Source organism: Nerophis ophidion, linkage group LG08, assembly GCF_033978795.1.
Source record: "Nerophis ophidion isolate RoL-2023_Sa linkage group LG08, RoL_Noph_v1.0, whole genome shotgun sequence".
Lineage (NCBI taxonomy): Eukaryota > Metazoa > Chordata > Actinopteri > Syngnathiformes > Syngnathidae > Nerophis > Nerophis ophidion.
The window spans coordinates 5833440-5846335 of record NC_084618.1 but is presented as its reverse complement, the minus strand read 5'-3'; the positions used below and the strand labels follow the sequence as shown (position 1 = coordinate 5846335).

At 42.4% G+C, this 12896-nt stretch overlaps 1 protein-coding gene across 2 annotated transcripts in view; it reads left to right on the top strand.

Moving 5' to 3' along the window:
• dock1 (dedicator of cytokinesis 1) overlaps window positions 1-7103 on the top strand; it is a 537727-nt gene extending 530624 nt beyond the window's left edge. For both annotated transcript variants that reach the window (XM_061907548.1, XM_061907547.1), the window contains exon 52: window positions 6561-7103. In XM_061907548.1, coding sequence (XP_061763532.1) covers window positions 6561-6656 — 96 coding nt within the window. In that variant the 3' untranslated portion in view covers window positions 6657-7103. The remainder of the gene's footprint in view (window positions 1-6560) is intronic.
• The last annotated feature ends 5793 nt before the right edge of the window (window positions 7104-12896 follow it).

Below are 12896 nucleotides of genomic sequence, written 5' to 3'. Positions count from 1 at the left end.
TCAATCCAACGCCGCATGGCTGAGGGCTAACGGACGGAGATGGTCCCCTCATTGATTGACAGCGGGAGCAGGAAGTGTTTTTTTTTTATTTATTCAATTTAAATAGCATGTAAACAATGAGTCGAGAAACCGCAAAATATAGTACGTCCAAGCAAGAACCCTATACATTTTTTTTTTTTTTTACTCGACGTCAAAGGTCTTGCACAATCCCTATTTACTATTTTCTTAAGTCAGAGCAAGCACATTATTGATTTTTGACTCATATCAGAGGTCTTACGCAGTTAATTGGATCTGGTCCTGGACCAATCATAACTACCCTATTTCCTCGAATTGCCACCGGGTATATAGTATGCGCCTGCCTAGAATTACTAATATTATTTTTATTAGCGCATGCGATGAGGTGGCGACTTGTCCAGGGTGTACCCCGCCTTCCGCCCGATTGTAGCTGAGATAGGCGCCAGCGCCCCCCGCGACCCCGAAAGGGAATAAGCGGTAGGAAATGGATGGATGGATGGATAGAATTTCCGCCAGGTCAAACTCCATCCATCCATCCAACCATCTTCTTCCGCTTATCCGAGGTCGGGTCGCGGGGGCAACAGCCTAAGCAGGGAAGCCCAGACTTCCCTCTCCCCAGCCACTTCGTCTAGCTCTTCCCGGGGGATCCCGAGGCGTTCCCAGGCCAGTCGGGAGACATAGTCTTCCCAACGTGTCCTGGGTCTTCCCCGTGGCCTCCTACCGGTTGGACGTGCCCTAAACACCTCCCTAGGGAGGCGTTCGGGTGGCATCCTGACCAGATGCCCGAACCACCTCATCTGGCTCCTCTCCATGTGGAGGAGCAGCGGCTTTACTTTGAGTTCCTCCCGGATGGCAGAGCTTCTCACCCTATCTCAAAGGGAGAGACCCGAACTCATTTCGGCCGCTTGTACCCGTGATCTTATCCTTTCGGTCATGAACCAAAGCTCATGACCATAGGTGAGGATGGGAACGTAGATCGACCGGTAAATTGAGAGCTTTGCCTTCCGGCTCAGCTCCTTCTTCACCACAACGGATCGGTACAACGTCCGCATTGCTGAAGACGCCGCACCGATCCACCTGTCGATCTCACGATCCACTCTTCCCCCACTCGTGAACAAGACTCCTGGGTACTTGAACTCCTCCACTTGGGGCAGGGTCTCCTCCCCAACCCGGAGATGGCACTCCACCCTTTTCCGGGCGAGAACCATGGACTTGGACTTGGAGGTGCTGATTCTCATTCCGGTCGCTTCACACTCGGCTGCGAACCGATCCAGCGAGAGCTGAAGATCCCGGTCAGATGAAGCCAGAGGAAACTCATTTCGGCCGCTTGTACCCATGATCTTGTCCTTTCGCTCATGACCATAGATCGACCGGTAAATTGAGAGCTTTGCCTTCCGGCTCAGCTCCTTCTTCACCACAACGGATCGGTACAACGTCCGCATTACTGAAGACGCCGCACCGATCCGCCTGTCGAGTTTGACCCGAAGGAAATTCTAGGCATATGCTAATTATTTTTGCGAAACGGGTCAAACTCGTTTCGCAAAATAATTAGCATACGCCTAAATTTCCACCGGGTCAAACTCGTCACGTCGCGAGTGACAGTTCCCCTGTCATCGTTTTCAAAATGGAAACGACTGATTTCAATCATTTGAAATCGCATAAAGGGAAGAAGATTAAGAGCTATTCAGTAGGATTTAAGGTCCAAGCTATTGAATATGCTAAAAAGAACAGTAAGCAGCTATGTTTTATTCATATACCGTAGCTGCGTGTGTCAAATATGAGTCATTAAATGACTCCCGCCTCCTGGTGGTAGAGGGCGCTAGTGATCCTTCTTGCGACTACTCGGCTGCAGAAGAAGGGACAACAAGCAGCAAGAGTTTATTTTTTCCTCTCGCTTGCACTTTTAACACGGAGGATTACATATCTAAAATTAAACAGTTCTCTAAACTGGACTTTCAATCGAAGCAGGAGGTAATAAAGGAAGATCTCCATCGAGACTGAAGAAAAATAAGGAAGACTTCTATAAACAAGTTATCGATGCTTTTGATCAGAAAGAGCTGGGCATGGACTTCATTTATAAGTAAAAGTAAGACCATAATAACGTTTTTTTATTGAATGTGCTTTCATGATGGTCTCCTTACATCACACTCAAATTTAAAAGTGCAGGCCTAAATTTACCGCATGCCTTTGGTAAACGCCGGAGTGAGAAGAGGTTTTAAATGAATTAGCGCCCCGGCGGCAATTCAGGGAAATACGGTATTTGTTTTCGGTGTTTTTTTTTGTATATATTAGTTTCACTCTTTACGCTAGGGCTGGGTGATATGGGCTTTTATTAAGATAAATCAACCAATAAATGTTTGTTTACATAGCCCTAAATCACAAGTGTCTCAAAGGGCTGCACAATCCACAACGACATCCGCGTTACAGAGCCCGCATAAGGGCAAGGAAAAACTCACCCCAGTGGGACGTCTATATTTCGATATTTTTGGGCCATGTCACGATACACGATATATAGCTCCATATTTTTGCTTTAGCCTTGAATGAACACTTGACACATATAATCACAGCAGTATGATGATTCTATGTGTCTACTTCAAAGGCCTACTGAAATGAGATTTTCTTATTTAAACGGGGATAGCAGCTCCATTCTATGTGTCATACTTGATCATTTCGCCATATTGACATATTTTTGCTGAAAGGATTTAGTAGAGAACATCGATGATAAAGTTCGCAACTTTTGGTCGCTAATAAAAAAGCCTTGCCTGTACCGGAAGTAGCAGACGATGTGCGCGTGACGTCACGGGTTGTAGGGCTCCTCACATCTGAACATTGTTTACATTCATGGCCACCAGCAGCAAGAGCGATTCGGACCGAGAAAGCGACGATTTCCCCAATTTTAAGCGAGAATGAAAGATTTGTGGATGAGGAAAGTGAGAGTGAAGGACTAGAAAAAAAAAATCTGGAAAATCCCTTATCTGATTATTGTGTTACTAGTGTTTTAGTGAGATTATATGTTCGTACCTGTACAACCTGAAGGTCGGCCCCGCACCTTTCTTCAGCACCATTCGACGGGTGGTGGCGATGCCCATCTCTGCCCTTCGCAAGCGACCCTCTTCGAAACACGATCTTTCGAAATGATCGCTGCATAATACACTGTACTTTGTGTGTGTGTGTGTGTGGTCCAATCCAACCGTGTTCGCTTGACCGCTCTGTTGAGGTGGGCGGGGTTGGGGGGGCGTGTGTATAATAGCCAAGAGTCACAAATACACGGCATTATGGGTAATCCCTATGCTGCGTTTATAATGTGCCACAGAGCCAATGCTCTCCAGAAATGTGTTTGGTGTGGGTTCACAGAGTGTGGCGCATATTAGTAAGAGTTTTAAAGGTATGGCTGTTGGCCAAGTATGCATTGCAATCTCGTTTAAGAAACAGCGAAATGCATGCGACCGGCCGGCACGTAGACAGCATTGGGTAAAAATAGGTGCGATGACATGCTTCTAGATCAGTGGTCCCCAACCACCGGGTCGCGGACGCTGAATAATATTATTATTATTTATTTTTTTTTCTTAATCACACTTGATTTTTTACTGCATGCCATTGGTAAGCGCAGGGGTGAGAAGAGGTTTTAAAATGATCAGCGCCTGCTTACTTTTACCGCGTGCTTTGAATAAGCGGAAGGAGTGAGAAAAGGTTTTAAATTGATTAGCGCCCCCGGCTAATGTGGAGCTCCTCACATCCTCACATTGTTTATTATCATCAGCAAGAGCTATTCGGACCGAGAAAGCAACGATTTCCCCATTTTTTTGAAAGATTCGTGGATGAGGAAAGTTAGAGTGAATCACACACAAAAAAAAATAATAAGGCGGCGGGAGTGGGAGCTTTTCAGATGTAATTAGACACATTTACTAGGATAGTTCTGGAAGATCCCTTATCTGCTTAGTGTGTTAATAGTGTTTTAGTGAGATTATAAAATCATACATGGGACGGCGTGGCTCAGTGGGAGAGTGGCCGTGCGCAACCCGAGGGTCCCTGGATCAATCCCCACCTAGTACCAACCTTGTCACGTCCGTTGTGTCCTGAGCAAGACACTTCACCCTTGCTCCTGATGGGTGCTGGTTAGCGCCTTGCATGGCAGCTCCCTCCATCAGTGTGTGAATGTGTGTGTGAATGGGTAAATGTGGAAGTAGTGTCAAAGCGCTTTGAGTACCTTGAAGGTAGAAAAGCGCGATACAAGTACAACCCATTTATTTATCATTTATACCTGAAAGTCGGCTGGCTGCGGTGAACGCCAGTGTCTCTGAGAGAAGCCCAAGAGCCAAGATCAATGCTGCCTTTTTGAGCTGCAGGGGGAGGTCGCACAATCCACTGAAGTCTCCGGTAAGAGCCGACTTAATATCGCAATTTTCACATCCAAAAACTTGCTGGTTGACGTAGAGAAACATGTTCGCTTGACCGCTCCGTGTTAAAGCTTCACAACAAACAAAGTTTCGGTTGCTGAAGTCAGCTGCAATCCACCAGCAGCATTCTTCTTTGACGTCTCCATTATTAATTGAACAAATTGCCAAAAGATTCGGCAACACAGATGTCCAAAATACTGTGTAATCATGCGAGGTCCCTGGTTCAATCCCCACCTAGTACCAACCTTGTCACGTCCGTTGTGTCCTGAGCAAGACACTTCACCCTTGCTCCTGATGGGTGCTGGTTAGCGCCTCGCATGGCAGCTCCCTCCATCAGTGTGTGAATGTGTGTGTGAATGGGTAAATGTGGAAGTAGTGTCAAAGCGCTTTGAGTACCTTGAAGGTAGAAAAGCGCTATACAAGTACAACCCATTTATTTATCATTTATACCTGAAAGTCGGCTGGCTGCGGTGAACGCCAGTGTCTCTTAAAGAAGCCGAAGAGCCAAGATCACAGCTGCCTTTTTGAGCTGCAGGGGGAGGTCGCACAATCCACTGAAGTCTCCGGTAAGAGCCGACTTAATATCGCAATTTTCACATCCAAAAACTTGCTGGTTGACGTAGAGAAACATGTTCGCTTGACCGCTCCGTGTTAAAGCTTCACAACAAACAAAGTTTCGGTTGCTGAAGTCAGTTGCAATCCACCAACAGCATTCTTCTTTGACGTCTCCGTTATTAATTGAACAAATTGTAAAAGATTCGGCAACACAGATGTCCAAAATACTGTGTAATCATGCGAGGTCCCTGGTTCAATCCCCACCTAGTACCAACCTTGTCACGTCCGTTGTGTCCTGAGCAAGACACTTCACCCTTGCTCCTGATGGGTGCTGGTTAGCGCCTTGCATGGCAGCTCCCTCCATCAGTGTGTGAATGGGTAAATGTGGAAGTAGTGTCAAAGCGCTTTGAGTACCTTGAAGGTAGAAAAGCGCTATACAAGTACAACCCATTTATTTATACCTGAAAGTCGGCTGGCTGCGGTGAACGCCAGTGTCTCTTAAAGAAGCCGAAGAGCCAAGATCACAGCTGGCTTTTCGAGCTGCAGGGGGAGGTCGCACAATCCACTGAAGTCTCCGGTAAGAGCCGACTTAATATCACAATTTTCACATCCAAAAACTTGCTGGTTGACGTAGAGAAACATGTTCGCTTGACCGCTCCGTGTTAAAGCTTCACAACAAACTAAAGTTTCGGTTGCTGAAGTCAGCTGCAATCCACCAACAGCATTCTTCTTTGACGTCTCCATTATTAATTGAACAAATTGCCAAAGATTCGGCAACACAGATGTCCAAAATACTGTGTAATCATGCGAGGTCCCTGGTTCAATCCCCACCTAGTACCAACCTTGTCACGTCCGTTGTGTCCTGAGCAAGACACTTCACCCTTGCTCCTGATGGGTGCTGGTTAGCGCCTTGCATGGCAGCTCCCTCCATCAGTGTGTGAATGGGTAAATGTGGAAGTAGTGTCAAAGCGCTTTGAGTACCTTGAAGGTAGAAAAGCGCTATACAAGTACAACCCATTTATTTATACCTGAAAGTCGGCTGGCTGCGGTGAACGCCAGTGTCTCTTAAAGAAGCCGAAGAGCCAAGATCACAGCTGGCTTTTCGAGCTGCAGGGGGAGGTCGCACAATCCACTGAAGTCTCCGGTAAGAGCCGACTTAATATCACAATTTTCACATCCAAAAACTTGCTGGTTGACGTAGAGAAACATGTTCGCTTGACCGCTCCGTGTTAAAGCTTCACAACAAACTAAAGTTTCGGTTGCTGAAGTCAGCTGCAATCCACCAACAGCATTCTTCTTTGACGTCTCCATTATTAATTGAACAAATTGCCAAAGATTCGGCAACACAGATGTCCAAAATACTGTGTAACCATACGACGAAAAGAGACCACTTTTGCGTGGTCGGTAGTTTCAGTGGTCTTTTCACCGGTGCTCTATTCTTTGTGACTATCAAAACAAGACGGTCGCCGGAGAAGGTAAACACACAGGACTTCGGGATTCCTTTGTCTGGATTTGAACGTAAAAAGGAGTATTTTGTCAATGTTTTTTGTTGTTTGTGTTAAGTTTTGCTTTCTGTTGGGACCTGTCGTCCAGCATTTACCGCCGCCGCTGCCCAGCAAGACGCCGCCGCCGCCCCCTCCCAAGACCACCAGGAAGCAGGCGTCCATCGATTCAGGGATTGTACAGTAAGCAAAGACGCTGACAAAAGGACGGGCGGAACGATCGCCCCCCCCTCTTAAAGCCCTTCACCACCCTCCAGCCAACACATTCCCGCCTTGACCAGATGAATACCTCATTGCGGCCCCGCCCCCTTTTCTCCACATGATTAATTTGCGCGAGCAGCAGCCACGCAAACATCCTCACCTCATGCAACGTAATCTCGCAACATGTACAGAGGTTTGTAAATAGCATTTTTTTTTTTTTTTTTCTGCTTTCTTTTAACGTTGTTAGCTCACCAGGCATTTTGTACCAAACATCGACAAAAAAAAAAGGGCTGTAGGACTTTTAGGAGTTTTTTTTTTTCTCTTGGTGGAAGTTTGGCGTGCACGTTGTTGGCAACTAACATTTACTGCACCACATTCACTACTGACACCACGCACGAATAAACCTTCAAATGTAAGGATTTTTAAGCAAAAACGACGCTTGCTGATTCTTTATTTTTTTTACAAGGCTGTTGTGAGGAAATGTCTAAAAAGCCATAAAACCAATGTTGTCCATGAGCCAAAATAATGCTCAATTAAATCAATTATTTTAATTTTATTTTAGTTTTGTATCTACAAATATTTTGACTCGGGGGGCCACATTGAGAGAGCAAAAATTACACAACGTGCCAACTTCACTGGTTTTGTAAAAGAGGGCCAAGAAGAGATTTACATATTAAAAAAAACATCCATAGATAAAATCTGCAGTTCACCTTTGCATACAAAGTGTTAATGGCGGACAAGGTTGCCACAACCAGTAATAAAACGTAAGGCACTGTGTTATACAGTCACCAGTTGTTGTTGTTTTTTTTTTTTTTTAAAAAAAGCAAGTCTCAAAGTCTAGCATGTAGGGAAAAAAAGCACTGGTTTCTATAGAAAAAACGGTTTAATTTTAAGTTTGGCCAGATGTATAATTCCCTCAATCATCAGGAGATTTTTCTCCTGATGATTGAGGGAACCCCTCATGAAACAGTTCTGTAGAGATGAAGTAGTCTTGTGATTTTTCCCACACATACATATATATATGTATGTATATATATATATGTGTGTGTATATATATATATATATATATATATATATATATATATATATACACACACATATATATATATATATATATATGTGTGTATATATGTATATGATGTGTATATATATGTATATATATATATATATGTGTGTGTGTATATATGTATATATATACATATATATATGTATGTATGTATATATATATGTGTGTGTATATGTGTGTATATATATATATGTGTGTGTATATATATGTGTATATGATGTGTATATATATGTATATATATATGTGTGTATATATGTATATATATAGATGTATATAAATGTTTATATATATTTCTGTAAAAACTATGTATGTATGTGTGTATATATATATATGTGTATATATATATATATATATATTTATATATATATATATATATATATATATATATATATATATATATATACATATATATATATATATATATATATATATATATATATATATATATATATATATATATTAACCGATGTAAATAGGGTTAGGGTTGGTCATAAATAATTTAAATATGATATAATAATTCATGGTTATATTTTAAATTGCTATAATTCATAGACAATTTGTCACAGTTGTTTTATTTTTTGTTCTGACTAATTTAATGGTGATTGTTGTTAGTGAGCCAAAACATAAAATGTCATGAAATTTATAAATAAAATATATAATTAAATGTATGCATTAGCTATGAAAACAACAGTTGGATTAAATCATTTGATATTATTTAGATTTGAATCCATGACTAGGCAATTTTCTAAATGATTTCACATTTCAATGACTATTTTTCAATGTGTTTCATTTATTCGTGTTTCGTTTTGTCACACAAACACAAAATCATACTATTTAATGCGTTATTTAATGTTGTCCTCTTTGTAAATATGTGTTTTTAAATCAGTTAAATGATGCAATAATGTAGTCATAATTCAAGGTTGTATTATTTAAAACTGCATTATTTCATACCATTATTTCACATTGTATTAATTAATAGAATAGAATAGAATAGAAAGTACTTTATTGATCCCTGGGGGAAATTCAGCACCACAGTTCGCTCACAATAGACAATAATAATAATAAACAATATGATTTATATGAATAATATAAATATATTCTACATATAATTAGTATTTAATATTGGCAGGCTACACTTCCACTATTTATTAAATCTGTATTTTTTAAACCTGTCTGAACTAGCAATAAAATAAGTGATAGATAAAATATCTTATTTATATTTTTCACTCTAGACCTAATTAGTTTTGACTTTCATGGGTGAGGGTCAAGATAAGTGTAACGTGTCCAAACTCTCACTGAACAGTCGTGGTTGATTGCATCCTTCCATGTGAGTGCGAATCAACCAAACAAATGCCTCCATTGTGAAAAAAAAAGGGATAAAGTGCAAAGAAATCAATCAATCAATCAATGTTTACTTATATAGCCCTAAATCCCTAGTGTCTCAAAGGGCTGCACAAACCACCACGACATCCTCGGTAGGCCCACATAAGGGCAAGGAAAACTCACACCCAGTGGGACGTCGGTGACAATGATGACTATGAGAACCTTGGAGAGGAGGAAAGCAATGGATGTCGAGCGGGTCTAACATGATACTGTGAAACTTCAATCCACAATGGATCCAACACAGTCGCGAGAGTCAAGTCCAAAGCGGATCCAACACAGCAGCGAGAGTCCCGTTCACAGCGGAGCCAGCAGGAAACCACCCCAAGCGGAGCCGGATCAGCAGCGCAGAGATGTCCCCAGCCGATACACAGGCAAGCAGTACATGGCCACCGGATCGGACCGGACCCCCTCCACAAGGGAGAGTGGGACATAGAAGAAAAAGAAAAGAAACGGCAGATCAACTGGTCTAAAAAGGGAGTCTATTTAAAGGCTAGAGTATACAAATGAGTTTTAAGGTGAGACTTAAATGCTTCTACTGAGGTGGCTTCTCGAGAGAGTACTGGAGCCCGAACGGAAAACGCTCTATAGCCCGCAGACTTTTTTGGGGCTTTGGGAAAATGTCACAGTTAGCTGGGAGCCACTTGCGCTTTTCTCTCTGCTTGTGGCGCCGCTTAATTGAGATGTTTCTGTGGCGTTCCAGCAGGCGTCCAGGCAAAATGTATTTACAAGTTACACATTCTACCCGCGGCTCCTTTGTCATTTCTATAACAAGGTGTGCATTTCACACACACTTTGCTGCCTCTCCCTTGCCAAACGTGCGCGTTTGTCCTTTCAAATGTTTGCTTTGCCTTCCACGAATCACCGCCACCTGTCAATCAATCACGTCCGATTGTTCGCGCTCAAAGACGTGACGCCTTGTTTCGAGTCGGTCAAACGCCGCATGGACGCTTTAAACCAGGGATCCCCTAAACTACGGCCCGCGGGAAGTCCCAAGTTAAAATATTTGAATTTGAATTTTATTTTTGTAGTTGAAATTTTTTTAAATCGGTCCTTTCTAATCCATTTTATACTGCTTGTTACTCTCGGGGTCTCCTCGCCGCCCAGGCAAATCATATTGTTTAAAAATGCATTTTTCCATTGATAATGTGACATCATTGCGCTCGGAATATATATATATATATATATATCTACATATATATATATATATATATATTGTTGGATTTGTTTGTCTTTTTATTTCCTGGTCAGATTTTAGAACAGCTAAAGTGTAGCCTTTTACATAGACCTTGAATTTGGAATGTTGGAATGAAGACATAACAATCTGTTATCTCAACTGTCCGAGGTAGGGAGGAGAAAAAGAGGGGCGGGTGAGAGTGAGTGAGGAGGGACAAACTGCCATTTTAGGATTAGATCAATTCGGACCCAGCTTTGAAATGTTGTATCTAGATTGATCTCCCAAGGCGCTTTGGTTATAAAATATCAAAATGAGTAACCTCTGTCTCTGATTGATTTAAAACCAGCTTATGTGTCATCAAACAGTCTGGGGGCGTTGACCGAAGGAAGAACGGGTCAAAACGCTATATATATATATATATATATATATATATATATATATATATAGCGTTTATATACTGTATACTTTTATACCACTTGTAGCAGTAATGACCATGTAAAAACAAACAAGAAGTCTGGAGTTAAAGTTATAGAGAAGCGCAAAAATTATAACTAAAGTGATTAAGCTGTATTTTTCATTGGCACTTAAAAAATGTTGACAATTTGAGTTAAGAAACATTCCTTATTATTGTCTATCTGTGTTGGCCCTGTGATGAGGTGGTGACTTGTCCAGGGTGTACGCCGCCTTCCGCCCGAATATAGCTGAGATAGGCTCAAGCACCCCCCGCGACTCCTAACAGGACGAGCAGCAGAAAATGGACGGATTATTTTATATATTTTATCACAACATAATTGTATATGCATTTATTTTTGCTCAGTTTTTATATATATATATATATATATATATATATATATATATATATATATAGTTTATATACAGTTTATATATAGTTAATATATATATATATATATATATATATATATATATATATATATATATATATATATATATATATATATATATATATATATATATATAGTCAAGGTTACTGTGGTTTATATGTTATACATTGCTCAATACCGGGGAAGAGCGGAATATACGTTCGGTTAGGAAAAAACACAGAGGCTATTTCATCCCTACAAGCCTGTTTTGCAGGTTTCCCTGCTTTTCAACAGATTTTATTATATATTTTATTATAAAATCCCCTGTTTCGCAGGTTTCCCTGCTCTTCAGAGGATTTTATTATCCATCCATCCATCCATCCATCTTCTTCCGCTTATCCGAGGCCGGGTCGCGGGGGCAACAACCTAAGCAGGGAAACCCAGACTTCCCTCTCCCCAGCCACTTCGTCTAGCTCTTCCCGGGGGATCCCGAGGCGTTCCCAGGCCAGCCGGGAGACATAGTCTTCCCAACGTGTCCTGGGTCTTCCCCGTGGCCTCCTACCGGTTGGACGTGCCCTAAACACCTCCCTAGGGAGGCGTTCGGGTGGCATCCTGACCAGATGCCCGAACCACCTCATCTGGCTCCTCTCCATGTGGAGGAGCAGCGGCTTTACTTTGAGTTCCTCCCGGATGACAGAGCTTCTCACCCTATCTCTAAGGGAGAGACTCATTTGGGCCGCTTGTACCCGTGATCTTGTCCTTTCGGTCATGACCCAAAGCTCATGACCATAGGTGAGGATGGGAACGTAGATCGACCGGTAAATTGAGAGCTTTGCCTTCCGGCTCAGCTCCTTCTTCACCACAACGGATCGGTACAACGTCCGCATTACTGAAGACGCCGCACCGATCCGCCTGTCGATCTCACGATCCACTCTTCCCTCACTCGTGAACAAGACTCCTAGGTACTTGAACTCCTCCACTTGGGGCAGGGTCTCCTCCTAGATGGCACTCCACCCTTTTCCGGGCGAGAACCATGGACTCGGACTTGGAGGTGCTGATTCTCATTCCGGTCGCTTCACACTCGGCTGTGAACCGATCCAGCGAGAGCTGAAGATCCCGGTCAGATGAAGCCATCAGGACCACATCATCTGCAAAAAGCAGAGACCTAATCCTGCGGTCACCAAACCGGAACCCCTCAATGCCTTGACTGCGCCTAGAAATTCTATCCATAAAAGTTATGAACAGAATTTTATTATATATGCATCTATTTTCTACCGGGATGCTGGGGCCTATGTTATTATAAAATCCCCTGAAAAGCAGGGAAACCCGCGAAACAGGCTTGTAGGGATGAAATAGCCTCTGTGTTGTGATCCGCTTCCCAGCTCACATTCTGATTTCGGTTTTTGAGTCCTTTTGTGTTTTCTGTTTGTTTTGGACTCTCCCGGTTCCCTAGTTTGCACTTCCTTATTTATCTTGTTACCATAGTTTCTGATTTTATTCCACCTGCCCCTTACTCCAGACACACACCTGTTTTTGTTAATGACTTCCCTTATTTAAGCCTGCCTTCCCCCGTCTTTCGGTCTTGATCCTTTGTTAGTGGTAAGCAACACTCACGTAGGTTCCTTTGTTCCTGACTCGGTGCTAAGTTTCCCTTTAGCTTCCCCGTGCGCACGGCACGCGTTTTCTTTTGTTGATTTTTTTTGTCTGTTTTCTACCAGTGTTATTGTTTTTGTATATTAAAATCAAGCCCTTGCCTGCTAGTCCTGTCAGACTGGTCCTTTG